The sequence below is a fragment of the Colletes gigas genome, unplaced genomic scaffold, assembly GCF_013123115.1.
Source record: "Colletes gigas isolate AHSC1104 unplaced genomic scaffold, ASM1312311v1 Colletes_gigas_Sc00017, whole genome shotgun sequence".
Classification (NCBI taxonomy): domain Eukaryota; kingdom Metazoa; phylum Arthropoda; class Insecta; order Hymenoptera; family Colletidae; genus Colletes; species Colletes gigas.
Genome location: NW_025106646.1, coordinates 2,295,668 through 2,310,603, shown reverse-complemented (window position 1 = coordinate 2,310,603; position 14,936 = coordinate 2,295,668). Strand labels below are relative to the sequence as shown.

The 14,936-nt window shown below is 42.1% G+C and overlaps 2 protein-coding genes across 4 annotated transcripts in view; one reads left to right on the top strand and one right to left on the bottom strand.

Annotated features, from left to right (window-relative positions):
- The window catches only part of LOC122400345 (proto-oncogene tyrosine-protein kinase ROS), a 37,765-nt gene that overhangs the window by 21,398 nt on the left and 1,431 nt on the right, over positions 1 to 14,936 (top strand). The window contains exons 3-19 of one of the 3 annotated variants that reach the window (XM_043401757.1): positions 1,163 to 1,222; positions 1,346 to 1,436; positions 3,028 to 3,260; positions 3,599 to 3,709; positions 4,710 to 4,857; positions 4,941 to 5,437; positions 5,645 to 5,934; positions 6,014 to 6,370; positions 6,649 to 6,952; positions 7,026 to 7,349; positions 9,600 to 10,201; positions 10,582 to 11,217; positions 11,280 to 12,697; positions 12,772 to 13,194; positions 13,286 to 13,509; positions 13,578 to 14,048; positions 14,133 to 14,496. In XM_043401757.1, coding sequence (XP_043257692.1) covers positions 1,163 to 1,222; positions 1,346 to 1,436; positions 3,028 to 3,260; positions 3,599 to 3,709; positions 4,710 to 4,857; positions 4,941 to 5,437; positions 5,645 to 5,934; positions 6,014 to 6,370; positions 6,649 to 6,952; positions 7,026 to 7,349; positions 9,600 to 10,201; positions 10,582 to 11,217; positions 11,280 to 12,697; positions 12,772 to 13,194; positions 13,286 to 13,509; positions 13,578 to 14,048; positions 14,133 to 14,496 — 6,553 coding nt within the window. Of the gene's footprint in view, positions 1 to 1,162; positions 1,223 to 1,345; positions 1,437 to 3,027; positions 3,261 to 3,598; positions 3,839 to 4,709; positions 4,858 to 4,940; positions 5,438 to 5,644; positions 5,935 to 6,013; positions 6,371 to 6,648; positions 6,953 to 7,025; positions 7,350 to 9,599; positions 10,202 to 10,581; positions 11,218 to 11,279; positions 12,698 to 12,771; positions 13,195 to 13,285; positions 13,510 to 13,577; positions 14,049 to 14,132; positions 14,497 to 14,936 lie in introns of all 3 variants that reach the window. The other 2 variants (XM_043401755.1, XM_043401754.1) reach the window with 2 other exon arrangements.
- LOC122400346 (cAMP-dependent protein kinase catalytic subunit 1-like) lies at positions 1,557 to 2,659 on the bottom strand. Its single transcript, XM_043401758.1, has one exon. The coding sequence runs from the start codon at positions 2,598 to 2,600 to the stop codon at positions 1,557 to 1,559; it is 1,044 nt and encodes a 347-aa protein (XP_043257693.1). The 5' UTR covers positions 2,601 to 2,659.

The window sequence follows — 14,936 nt, the reverse complement described above, 5'->3', positions numbered from 1 at the left end:
CTTTCCCATCAAGGACCGTTCATGAAGTCTCCGAACGCGCTACTTTTTAAATGGCATCGCAACTTCTACAAACTCTCTGCATCTCGAATCAAAGAAGAAAGTCGTAAAGTTTATGGGTTCAAAACAAAGGTCTTTCGTAACTGTTTCAACCTTTATTTGGAGTAGAAGCAGTTTTAGTCAAGAAAAATTGATTTTAATAGAGCATCATCGTATATCACTGTAAACAAATGGCTTGCAGAGCGCTCGATATCAGCGACTCGATTTATTAGCAAGTAAAATGGCTACCAAACGGGTTAATAACCAAATCAAACTATGTAATAACGTAATTTTCTTGAAGATAACATCCGTTGATCTCGTGGCGCCGTTTATCTGCAAACGGAAAAAGAATTTAGACTCGAGAAGCAGTATCTGCGATGCACGTTGACGCGGAAAAGAGTTGGTAAACCGCGAACAGACTGCGATTTATTGGAAACGAACACACGCGTCCGATCGTCTTCTCTTCGTCCTCTCTTCGACTGGCTTGTTGTCGCCGACAAATGCCCACATCCTCTTGTGCAGAAAGTTAATGCGTTAAACTTCGGTTCGCAAATCCATGCTCGGCACGAACCGACCAGCCGTCTTATGAACGTAGGCGTTACTTGAAGGCACGTGCCACATGTTTCTCGTCCATCTTTCCAATACAGTTTCGCCTTGCAGACGTTCCAGTTACTCTTCAATGCCAAAATAATGGCGACGCGCGCCAGCCATCCACGTTGATTCTCTCGACGCGTTGCCAATTGGGGAGATCTCCATTTTCAAGCGTGCTTTTACCAATTTTATTTCATTAATCCTCATGTGGAGTCTTTTAATCCAATAAACATTTCAGAAACGATGATAACGTTAAAATAGATTTTATCTTTCCTAAGAAAAAGCTCAAGACTTTTGTAAAAGTGGAATGTAAAAGTTTGTAATCGGGAGAAAATTGTATGCAATAAAGTTGTGATTTGTATGATAAGAACAAACTTGACACTATCTTCAATTTTAAACATCTTTTAATCGGCGTTAATCGATAAATTTACGAAGTTGTTTAACTTTGATACACTTTATGTACAACCAGAGATACTTCCGGTGTGACGAACATTGTGTAACGCAATCTCACACGTACGTTTTGCATCTGTTTCAGTGCACAAAAGGCTGCGAAGCGTGGCAGCGAGCACTCGACACGAGCTGTCAAGCCGTCTGCGTAAGTATAATTCACTGTTATCGTCCCTTATCCTAATATTCAACATACATACTTCTCCTTGATTTTCTCTATAATTTAATTATACATAACGTTCGAGCAACTCAACATAAACGTTGTTTACAGAATGGAACGCAAGAACTACTGCCGCCCAAAGAATTGTACTGTGTTCTGGGCTGTCACGACGCGTTGAATCGTTACTTCCAACAATTGAAAGGTAATGCTTACAAAAATTCTGTTTCAAATTATATTTCACTATACCGTAAGCGTCCTAGCAATTTCCCCCTGACGTTCGTTAAAATATGCGTCCTCGTTGCATTCCTTACAGATACCTCGACTAAAAGTTCGCGAACTCTTTGTGATAGCGATCGATGTTGGCGATCTTCAGCGGGATTTCTTCGTAGTGATCGAAGTTGCTCGTGTCCTCGGGCGCCGAGCAATGCGGTATAAAGCTGGGCTGGATCTTTTGGTGGTAAATCTTGTTCCAGTCGATAGATTCGAACCATCTGTGCCCTTTGATGTCCAGAGTGCCGTTCTTGAGGTTACCGTACCGTCTGGTTAGGTCCACCTGCAGAATGTTCTTCAGTATGTCTCTGAGCTCCTCGCCAAAATGGTGGGCGAACTTGTACTTGCCAGCGACGATTTTCTCGTATATCTTCATCGGGTCCCGCGAGTAAAACGGCGGATAGCCGGCGTTCATCTCGTAGATCAGTACTCCGAAGCTCCACCAGTCGACGGACTTCCCGTAGCCCTTCGACAGAATCACTTCCGGCGCTAGGTACTCTGGCGTGCCGCACAGCGTCCAGGTTCTCCCGTCGATCATCTTGCAGAACCCAAAGTCCGTCATTCGAATGTAACCGGTGTATTGGATCAGGATGTTCTCGGGCTTCAGGTCCCGGTAGACCAGGCTGCAATGATGCAGATACTCCAGGGCCAACGCTACCTGGGCGGCGTAGAATCGCGCCAGTGACTCGTCGAACTTCCCCATTCGCCTAAGGTGCGTGAACATCTCGCCTCCGTTTATGAACGGCAGCACCATGTAGACGTACGAGTTGTCCTTGAAACAGTACTCCATGTAGACGACGAACGGGAACCTCACGCATTGGAGTATCCGTTTCTCGTTGAAGGTGTGATCCACCTGCTTCATCTTCACGATTTTCGCCTTGTCCAGTATCTTCATGGCGAAGTAGAGGGAGGTCGGTTTGTATTTCACGAGTATCACTCGTCCAAACGCGCCGGTCCCGATCGTACGAAACCGTTCGAAATCGTCGAGGGTGACTTTGTCCACCTTGTGCACCTTCCATCTTTCCATGAACGTGGTCCTCAGCTCGTCCAGTATCTTCTGATACTCCTTCAAAGCTCGGATTCGTTCTGCGTTCATCGCGAAAATTATTGATCTTCGTTCCACTTGAAGTTTTTGACAGACTTTCTGACGGATAACGCGGTTATGGACGAAACTGACAACGCGATCTTCGCTTGTTCGTCTCGTGTCGTTTTACGTAATTGCAGAGGGTGATAAAATTATTATCGGATGCAAAAAAATTATATGTAACACGAAAGATTGTATGATATAAGGAAATAAGTATAAAAATGTTAGTGTAAGCAACGATACGAGAAAAAATTGAAATTAAACGTTATGCATTATTATTGTTTGACGTTTCATTTTACCTGTATTTTCTACTCTTACTCAAATTGCAAACGAGTGGTCATGATTCGATCATCCACCGTATAGGACACGACCAAATATGCAATTGTGCAACTTCGTGGTAATGTTTGTGAAATTAACAAGACACGATGTGAATTATCAGCGGAAATAGGTGATCCACCGGCACCAGCTCTGGTGGCGGATTCCCTGACCGCGACTTCTCTGCAGCTAGAATGGAAGGGAATCGACATAGAAAGACGAGGCGGCGGTATTTCGTATTTGGTGCAATGGAGGTACGAGGAACTGGCTGAAACGTGGCAGTATTGCAGGAACCAATCGTGGGGCGAAGACGATCAGATTCTGGTGGAGAATTTACAACCATACACGAAATACAGAGTAAGTACTTGGAAGACAACATCCTCAAACGCGCCAAATTGGTGCTATTTTCTACAAAATTAGATTCTGGATATGCAAAAACCAAGATGACGGAAGTGTTCTGTAATTCTGAAAAGAAACCATGTGGCAATATTTTTAATCAATTAATTGTTTCTTGCTTTCACGTTTGCAAATTGGTCCCATCGAACAGATAGTGTTCTATTCATAAAATAATCAATTTTCTCTAGCCCTATGTTCTTGTTCGTTCGTTTTGCTCGATGATCGTTTATACCAAGCGAGTAGAACTTATAGAAGGAATAGAGACCTTTACAATATGCATTTCGGGGATTTCGTTGCAGTTTCGCGTAGCATTGCTGTTGAAGTCGTCGCAACACAACCCCGAGCCGATCGTCTCCGCCCCAAGCGTCGTGATAAGAACGCTGGCAGCAGGTTTACCAACCTCAGCACCGGTAATTGTAAGAGCGGCGGTGGTAGACAGCTGCCGTGTCTCTGTATCTTGGGAACCGGGCCCTTTTCCGAATGGGCCACTTTTGTCTTATGTCCTGCGTCTGCAAGGGGCTGACCACTCCCAGCTTAAGGTACACGCCACGCCAGAACTTCAATAATATGTATAAGATGATAATTCTCTCTCTCTGACTCTGATTAACGAGACGCATAGTTCTCAGCTACGCGTCTCACGCTCGATGTCTCGATTTCTATTGTCTCTAAGTTAATTGCTGCACGCGACGTCTGCTTAACACGTTTCTCGATGTTTGCAAAGACGATCGCGCTTCTCTGTTCTATCTAACTTTTGTAGCAAACTGCACTGCGAAACACCAACTGGTTCTGCAAGATTGCCCACCCTCCTCAGAAGGGATGATCTTCCATAGATTAAATACGACGGATATATGCATGGTCTCCAAACAAACGCACACTTTCTTTCATTGGAATAATTTTTTAATGTCTACTGGCCTTGATCACAGCATTCTTTTCATTAACCATGTTTAATTTCTTGAGTATGAAGATTGAAGTCATGAAACAATTATAAAGAAAACAGTCTCAACGGTTTTCTGTGTTCGTTGAATTAAAATGCTGTCCTTCGAAGTGTGCATTTGTTGTACAGTAAAAAGCTTCACTAACATTTTGCATAATTACTTAATTTTCTAAATTCTTGATAATAGTGATCCCGCTTGCCAACAAATACTAACATCAATTTTCCAATTCTGTATGTTTTAATAAATGCTCGCTGCTTTGAATTCTTTATATTATTCTATTGCAAGTCTCTATTAATTTTGCTATTCTTCTACCACTATTAACATTGTCTTATCGACTTGCAAGAACCAGATCTTCCACGAAATACGTTTCTGGCATGGCGTTTTTCCCCTATTCGCATACTGATTTTCTAACAAGGGATCGAAAGGGACGGACACGTCAACGTTTTGCTTAACACGTTTTACAATCGATCGACAGGATATACCAGCATCGGAGAACACGGATCATTACATGTTTCAAAATCTCGAACCGAACAAAAATTATTCTATAAGCGTGACCATGAGAAACGGAGTCGGCGAGGGTCCTCCGGCGGTCATCTACATCACGACGACTCCGGAACCTGCTGGTACCTTTTCAAATTTTTCTACAGAAATAAATTTTCACGGCAAACGATCCACAAATATTCAATAAAATTCCTAAACGTTTCAGCGAAAGACACCCAACAACCTATAGTAATTCTTGGAGGTAGACACGTAGTGACGAAGCAGGACGCCGACATGTTGGACGATCCTAGCGTAATTTACGAAAATACGAGCACGATTCGCGGGGTCGCCATTCACGTAGCTTCCGCTCAGCTGTTCATTTCTGATTCCTTGGGATACGTGTACAAAACGTCCATCACGAAACGAACGACACCGACGGTGCTGCTCAGCCCCAGCCAAGCAAACTTTAAGCCTCTGAGCCTGTCGGTCGACTGGCTTAATCTTCATTTGTACATTCTTGGCGAAGTGAAACACGCGACAACTGTTTGGCAGATAGCTAGGTGCAATCTAGACGGAAGGGGTTTGACGGTAGCCGTGGCTGGTTTCTTAACGCGACCTTCTCACATCGAGGTGGACCCCTACAATGGATACCTATTCTGGGTCACCAGAGGCGGTTTGTACAGGTTGGATCTGGCTGATATAAGCAACGGAGTGAAGCACGAGGTACGTTACACGGAGGTACCTTTATACTGATCTAACAAACCGTGGACGACGTAAACATACACGACTGGTAACCCTTTATCAGCTAATGTGACTGATTCAAGCTATATTCTTTCCGAATCAGTCACACTAGCTCATAGAGGGTTGAACGGAGGATCAAACTCGAGTATGTTTGATTAGGTTTGCTCAAATTGTGTCTCGATGCTCCAGGTTCAGCCGTATTTAATCCTGGAGGATGCAAACTTGGGCACGTTCACCGTCGATCACACGAACTTCCGTTTATTGGTTCCCCATCACTCTCGGAACACGGTCATGTCAGTTTCCTTGGACGGTCGGGAACTCTTGAACTTCCGCGCAAACACTCAGCAGCCAAAGTTCAAAAACGTGGTCTCCCTGGCAATGGCGAACGGTTTGTTTTATTGGACGAACGGAGAGGAGGTTCTGATAGAAGGATACCACTCAGGACAGAACAGATACTTTCACAATGCTTACCCCGACAGGTGAGCCGTCGTTGGGACACGATACACGTCTGTTTTCGTCTAAAAAATGATTCCTACAAAATAAACGTGTCCGTTTCAGATCGAACGGTTCGTTCGTCAGTGTCAATGTACTTATGGACGCTAGCCAGCCTGTTCCTGTCCCGGTGAATCCTCCCACAGGCGTCCAAGCGGTTTTGGGAGTCAAGAGGGCAAAGGTTTCTTGGCAGGCGCCTCATCTGTTGGGTGGGCAGGGTAAAGGCGCCTGGCAGAATTGGTCCTACGAACTTGAGATCAAAGACGAGTCTACTGGGGAAACCATTCATCAGAAGGATATCGCGGGCTCGTCTCACACTGTGCACAATCTTCGAGAGAAATCGGAATACTCGATTAAAGCAGCTGCTTACACCAGCGCTGGCAGAGGACCGTGGTCCACTGAATTTAGGGGTCGGACACTACGGTAAATTTTTGCTTTGCTCCTTATTAAGTTCATAGTGATGTTAAAAAATATTAGGACACGATATTTGTTTATAATACGAATCAAATTAATGCCGCAACAGACCCTGTTTATTCAAGAATGAAATTTGTATAGAAAAGTCATCAAGTTTATTGCTCTTAATAATGATATTATACTTCAGAAAATATGTCGTATTTCATTGTTGCCTTGGGCACCAAAATACCTAGACGCGACTCTTTTTGTTTGAATTGTACTATTGCTTATTGTTATTAATCTTTCAGAGACGGATCGCACACGTCCATTCTCTGGTCCGCAAACGAAGGTCTCTTGAGCAGCGACGTGACTGGAGAAAATATCGATACACTGATATACAAAACGAGTCTAAAGGAAGCAGAGACCGACTATCACATCGTCGACGTGAGCTGGTACAAGGACATCCTTTACATTGTGGGAAATAACTCTGTTTTGTATCGGTACAGTATCACCACCCATCAGAAAACGAAGATGAATATTCACTCCGTTGGAAGCGTCGCCGTCGATTGGATATCGAAGAAGCTATATTGGGCCAATCCGAAACAACAAATTGTACATACAACAATAGCTTTTCTAATAAACGGTTCTGAAATACCCAAGTCTTTACCGTTATCCTTGTTTTCAGATAACAAGAGCAAATTTAAATGGATCTCATCAAGAGCCTATGTCGATTCTAGCCATCGTTAAAGAACTAATGATCGACTCTTTAGAGGCATATTTGTATTGGTCTACGGGGCACGCGGTGGAAGTTGCACGTTTGAACGGACAGGACAGAAGGTACTATCACTCGGATGAAATATTCAACGGCAAACAAGTGATGGGTTTAACGTTGGACACGGAGAACAGATACGTTTATTGGATCGTTCGCAGCTACGAGAGTGGATCGATCGTTTACCGCGCGCCAACGTCTGAAAGGATTCCGATGAACCACAAAATCGTACCCGAAAAGGTTTCTGTCACCTTTCACACTTCATTTATTTAATTATTCACTAGATAGCAAAATCAGCCGAAAGGTCAGTGCCCGAAAATGGTGATCATTGGTACTCTTGGGAAAAGAAAAGTTTTTATATAATATATGTATATAATAGGAAATTGAAAGACAATAGTTATTTAATCGCTACGCGATGGGAAAGTTGTACTAAATATAAAGATCGAAATAACAATTAGAAATTACATAACTAATATCCGTCAGCTTTGTCTTCACAAATCACTGTAAAACATGGACTCGTATAACTAATCCTCGACATAATACTACCTTTTCATGTAGTTTTGTGAAATTGTTTCTGTTAGTAAAAAATTGATTAATTTGTTTTTCTTTTATACTGGACAATATAATGCAGTTGCCTATACAGGGTGTTCGGCCACTCCTGGGAAAAATTTTAATGGGAGATTCCAGAGACCAAAATAAGATGAAAATCAAGGATACTAATTTGTTGATTGAGGCGTCGTTAAAAAGTTATAGAAACATTTCCGGCCACACAGTATATTTTTGGTGAAGAATTTTTTTCGTGGAGGTGCATAGGATTTCGGGGGTATATGTATTAACCGAAAATGATTGTAATTGACTCTTGCACCTAAAAATAATTTTTTTAGAACGATTTGAAATTTTTTAATTTCGCCAAAAAATTTCAGCACTTACGCGAATTTTTTTCTCGAAAGTACGTAGGATTTCGGTGATATGTCTATTCACCCAAAATGATTGTAATTGATCCCCACAACTAAAAATAATTTTTCCAGAACGATTTGAAATTTTTTAATTTCGCTGAAAAATTTAGGCACCTACCTCTGTCGATTTTTCTTAGAAATTCGTTTTTGATTTTTAGTAATTTTGTTTGACGCCCTACAGAAAAGTTGTTTAATACTTTTTTGTAAGTACCCATGAGCTCTACTCTCTCCCAAAATTTCATTGAAATATATTCACTAATGCAGGAGTTATAGTCGTTTGAAAATTGGACTAGTTTTATGGGGTTTTTCTCATTTTACGAAATCAAGGAACAACTTTTCGAATATTTTTGAAATTTCTACATATTTTTCACTAAAATACGCGTCGTTTGCATTTTGAAACATTAAAATCGTCCAATCCGTTCAGGAGTTATGATGTTTTAAAGATTTGTATGAAATTTCGGGCAAACATTTCTGGCCAGAAATTATATTTTCGATAAAGAATTTTTTTCTTGAAAATGCGTACGATTTCGAGGATATGTGTATTGACCAAAATTGATTGTAATTGACCCCTGCAACTGAAAATAATTTTTCTAGAACGATTTGAAATTTTTTAATTTTGTCGACTTTGTCCACCTACTCGAAATTTTTTCTCGAAAGTAGGTAGGATTTCGAGGGTATGTCTAATGATAAAAAATGATTGTAATTGACCCCCGCAACCGAAAATAATTTTTCCAGAACGATTTGAAATTTTTTAATTTAATTTTTTAATAACTTTTTAACGAAGATCAACAAATCGATATTCTTGATTTTCGTCTTATTTTGGCTTCTAGAATCTCCCATTAAAATTTTTCCCAGGGTTAGCCGAACACCCTGTATATGTGTATGTATACATGGATACGTTATGCCAATGTAAATAAAAAGAGCCTCTTATATTTTGAAATTTAAATCTTGGTTGTCGAGGTATAATTGCTTCCACGCCCTAAAGCAATTATACATTTTTAGAGAAAGGTGTGCTAGTTATTGCTACGATGTGCTAACAATTTTATGATTTATCGCTTTGCTAGACGTTCCACAGAATTTCTGACTAATTAGTTTGGAAAATATTGTATAAAAAACTTGAAGATGAAACTCAATTAGGCGAGTTGTATGCACCGTCGTATTCCATCCTTCAGGTGTGTTTATTACAACTTTCCCGTCACATGTCTCTTAAATAACTACTTTCTCCCGATTTCTTAAGACGTACAGGTGATAAAACGTTTTCTTCTCTGACAAATAATAAAAATGGCTGTTTTCGAGTAGTCAGTTACATTAGCATTCCTTAAACATTTTTCACTAGTAACCCCTTTTCGTAGAACGAAATTATTAATAATAAGAATCTCTTCATTTATCTAATTTATTTATCAATTCATTCATTAAATACACATAATACTCTTAGGAAAAAGTCAGTCCCAATATTCTCCAAATAGAATGGAGCTTTAAGCTTCGCTATAAGCAACGAACAGTTTAATGATTTCTTAAATATTTGTATCCTCAGGTTTCTGCTCTGCAGCATCCAAACATGCAAGGTCCATTGTGTTACTTCTCTGAACATCTTCTGTGGCTTCAAGACGACCGGAATGCGGTGATAGGTGATCTGTCTGGTCAGAACACCGCCATAATAAACGGTATTACTCTGTCGGGCCTTCACATGGTCGCTGTGATGGATCCAGCGCTTCATCAGTATCCGGAGAATCTCACGTCGGAGACCGTGGTAATCTTACCGAACGCGGTCAACTATAGCAGTATTAGGGTCGAAGGAACGTGGAGGAATTTCAACATATCGTGGGATCCCGTGGAGAACATCAACTACGGGACCGTGTTTTACGAAGTGAAATTCGCGGATTACATCAACACCAATTCGAATCCAGAAATCACGACGGAAACCTCGATGCCCTACAACAATTCGGAACAAATCTTACCCTATTCGGTTTTAGAAGTAACCGTGAAAGCGTTCACGTATTGGGAATCGGCTCATCACACGAGGAGAACGCTCAGATCGCCGCAGAGCGTACCGAGCCAACCGACGAATTCCAGAGCGTTCATAGAATTTCATAAAGAGCCTCTTAGCGAGAACGTCGATATTTTCGCAATATTCAGGTAAGCAAAGAGATTTATTGCGTGCACTACAGGCCAAAAGTTTGGAAACAGGAAAAGATGAATGCATTCAAAATTTTTTTATCCGAGGGCTAGAAAGTGGTCGAAAATTTCAATGTTATTTTTAAAATATGAGAACATCTGGTATGTTAACAATCAGTGCACAATTTAACAGCAAGTTATTCCAATCTCTTCGTCTGTAATGTATGGTCTAAGATTGCGAAAGAAAGCGATGTGAAATGAGATAATTATTGGATATCAAAGAGTTGCAAGATTCCCTTCACTTCTCTGCTCGCCCGTTAGAAAGAAACGTTGCAATATACCCTTTCACGCGATTTAGTATTCAAGCATTTATCGTTTTTCCTGTCGTTTCGACCTTACAGATGGAATCAACCAGAGTTCACGAACGGTTTGATCGTAGGATACACCGTTCAATGTTGGTTCGTGGAGGACCACGTGGACGTCCAAATCTGCGATCAATCGCTTATTTCCGATAAATTGGAGCACACTGTACACGATCTGCTGCCGAATACGACTTACTATTTTCAAGTACGTGGTCACACGAAAATTGGCGCCGGTCCGTACACCGACGTGATCAACGTGTCGACGACGTACGAGAATCCAGTTCCGCAATTGCTGGTGGCGACCATGGACGCCGTGAGAATCTCTGATTTGGACGAAGAAAAAAACGACACCATTACTCGTCATATCGCGGTCGAGGTCACGTATCTGGCCGCTGAGAGCAAACTTTATTGGATAAACGAGATGCAAGAGCTGGTCACGTCGGATCTATCGGGGGCGAACGCCACGAAGATTCTGACGCTGAACAACAGTGCTCTCAGCGTAACCATCGATTGGGTCGCGAGAAACTTATACTGGTCCGAGTCAAGCTACCGTGAAAATGGCGGCCATATCATCAAACTGGACTTGACCATGTGGCAAACTGGAATTCTCAAGTACAAGAGCATCGTCGCGGCCAACAGGCGCATTTTAAATCTCGACATTCTGCCGTCTACAGGGTAATTTTTTATTTTTTTATCTTACTTTGTATCGTTGATTCTACTTGAGTTTTCTATTGCAGATCGTTGTACTGGATAGAGCTCACGGAGAACGACAGAGGAGTGATAATGCAGTCAGACTTGAGCGGGAAAGCGGTTCAACCCTTCTTCAATCACATGGACGATTGCTCTTGTCCATACAGACCGGCCGTGATTCCCGTGATGACGATCGACAGTACCACGATTCAAAAGCCTGCGATGTATTGGATTTCCTTGGAAGGGCACTTGAACGTCGCCGACATCAATGGCTGCGCGTGCAGCTTGATAGTGACCGCGAGTTACAATAAGGGATTGCCACCTATGTCGTTGACGGTCGACAAGATGAACGTATATTGGTCGAACTCCGAAGAGGCTCAGATTTATTTCGTGAACAAAGAATATCCCGATGACGGGGAAATTCAACGATTTTACTTGCCAGAAGTGCGTAGCATCAAGGCCCTTGGGAAACCTCTGCAACCCTATCCAACCGCAAACTGTTTGATACCTCGACAAATGCCCTACAACGTAACGGAAATCATGAAAACGGGACAAAGCATTACCGTGCGGCTTCCTCAGCCTGTTCCACAGAGCGGCTGCGAAAGGTACAATTTACCTACGACTCTCTACACGATATACATGTCCCAGTGTTTGGTAAACGAGCCTCACGAATGCCTGGATAGCAATAGAACGACGTTGCAGACTTACGAGAAAGAGTACAGAATAAAAGATTTGATACCCTTCACGAAATACAGGCTCAAGTTGGCGTTGAGCAACTATTACGCTGATTTGGAATCGATGTCGTTGGAGTTCGGTTCCGGCGTTGTCTTGAGAACTGGAGCTGGTGTCCCTACAGCACCTGAAAACGTCACTGTCGAAGCTCTGACGCCAACATTGGCTATTGTTTACTGGATGCCACCGAGAATACTGAACGCTGCGGCAGTTCGATACGAGGTGCACTGGAAATTGAATAGATTGATAAACGGAGCACGACAGAAGGGAGAACATTTGATAAAGGTTTCTGAACGCACCGCGGAAGATGGCAGGTATTTCACCTTGTTGGAACCGTGGCTACCTGGTGAAGAATACAAAGTGTTCGTCCGTGCATACCCTGCTGATTCAGGGTCCAGTCTAAATGTTTATAGCGAGGGTCCTGGCCACGTAGTAACAATGTACCCGGAGCCTAATAATCTGACGCTAACCGGTGTCAGCGTGAACAGTTTGAACGTGTCTTGGATACCGACCATCAACCTGACTGTTAGACATACTTTACAATACAAAGACGTGGCCCTGGAAGACTGGCAAGTGGCAAACGCTTCCAAAGTAGAGAAACGACGAGTGACGTACTTCATTCGAAGATTGCAACCCCGTACTTTGTACAAATTCCGTCTACTCTTAAGATACCCAAGCTACAAGAAGGACTTTGTGTGGCCTACCGATGGAAGATTTACGTTTCAAACGTTAGGTAAATGTTAACAAATTAATCATTGTAATTTTTCCCAGCTTAAACACTATTGTTTTGCGTTATTCACGAAACAGGCGATGTACCAAGTGCTCCGGGAATGCCTACGATGACGAAACTGCGCAATTCCGTGTACCAATTGAACTGGGAGCCCGCGCAAGCTCATGGTTCTCAGATTACCCTGTATCGCGTCGAAGGGATGAAAATAAACGAGATTAACGAACAAATCGACCCCAACGAGAACGCCAGCTGGAAGTTGTTTTACAACGGAACAGATAATTATTGGATAATCACGGGGGACATAGACGAGAAATATAGGTTTCGCGTTCAAGCTAGGAACGCGTACGGATTTGGCGCGTGGAGCAGATCCAGCTTGATCATCGATTTGACGGAAACGACGGGAGGGATATTAGCGGCCCAACAACATCTCGGATTGGTGTTAGGACTTAGCGTTCCCGTTATTACCATTATGCTCATTTGCTTCTGTTACTTCCTTTGCCGTAAGTACACGATTGTAAAGTATAATGAGTTCAAGCAACCGATACGTGCGTGTTGGGAAGTCGTTGGTTAAAACAAATTTTTGCAATTCAGCAGTGTACCGGCAACGTAAAGAAGATAAAAAGGCAGTCTTACCGCCCTTAGTGAGCGACGTGGAATTGGCTACGCTGCAGGAAATACCACGGGGAAACTTCGTTCAGTCGAATGCACTTTATGCGTCCACCTTGCAAAACGATTCCGACGATTCTACGCTTCCTAAAATCAGAAGGGAACAAATAACGTTAGCTAAGTTTTTAGGCTGCGGTGCCTTCGGGGAGGTGAGTGAAGTATGAAATGAATAAACGCTGTAGGATGCATTAATGTTGTTTGTTTGAAAATGTTACAGGTGTTTCAAGGAAACGCAAAGAACTTGGAAAGGCCTGGAATTACACCGGTCGCGGTAAAAACACTCCGTAAGGGAGCATCGGCGCAAGAGAAAACAGAATTCCTTCAGGAAGCTAGGCTCATGAGTCATTTTCGGCATAAACACGTGCTCAGACTTCTTGGCGTATGCTTAGATACGGACCCACCGTTATTAGTATTGGAACTGATGGAAGCTGGAGATTTATTGAGTTATTTAAGAGCAAGTCGATCCTTGCAACCAACAGATCCGCACGCTTTGCGTCTACAAGATTTACTCGCTATGTGCGAGGATGTAGCGAGAGGATGTCGTTATTTAGAGGAGCTCCATTTTGTACATAGAGATCTTGCGTGCAGGAATTGTTTAGTGTCTGCTAGAGATAGGGAGAACCGTGTTGTTAAGATCGGTGACTTTGGGCTTGCAAGAGATATATATAAGAATGATTATTATAGAAAGGTAGATGTATGCTCATGACTGCAGTTTGTTTGCGTTTTCATTATGAAGTTTGAATTTGTTTAGAACTTGTTTCTCTCTTTGTAGATAGGGGAAGGAATGTTACCTGTTCGTTGGATGGCTCCTGAATCCTTAGTAGATGGTGTGTTCACTTCACAGAGCGATGTTTGGGCATTTGGTGTATTAATGTGGGAGATCACATCCTTGGGACAGCAACCGTATCCTGCTAGAACAAATCTTGAAGTATTACACCATGTGCGTGCAGGGGGCAGGTTGCCTAAACCTCTCAACTGTCCTCCTGCTTTGCACCAGTTGATGTTACGCTGTTGGAGTCCTGCTGATTCCAGACCGAGTTTTAAAGTTTGTCTCGAGAATATTGTTAGTCATCGAAGTACTATAGAGGATGCACCATTAAGCCCAGTATATGCTGGCCATTACTTAGCTAGAAGAGGTAAGTTCAGATCGAATCTCGATACTTGCATTATATCTATCTGTTGGCATGAGATACATATCTGATACATTTTAAAGTATAACTATTAATCAAGCAAATGTGTTTAGTCAGTTAGCCAAAGATACTTTGACAAGTGCTTATGTGTACAATCATATGTCTATACATGACTCTCATAGTTCTTCAATAAAATTTAATCTAATATTAGCTGCTTCATCATCTAATAGTACAATCACAGCCATAAATATCCCTACTTAAATTTCAATTTGTTTTTTAAATGTAATTTTAAATTTCCACGTGACACAAGATAAGCATGTTTCTCTCAAATACGAATACATGATTCTTCGATACATCGTGACGCATCATCATAAAAGTATTCAGTGTACAAATTTAACAATTTGCTTGAATACATGTCTGTTATATCATTGCATGGCTCATGCTTG

What these genes read in the sequence shown, in the direction of transcription:
- LOC122400346 (XM_043401758.1), bottom strand. Translation starts at nt 2,600, where the DNA reads ATGAACGCAGAACGAATCCGAGCTTTGAAGGAGTATCAGAAGATACTG.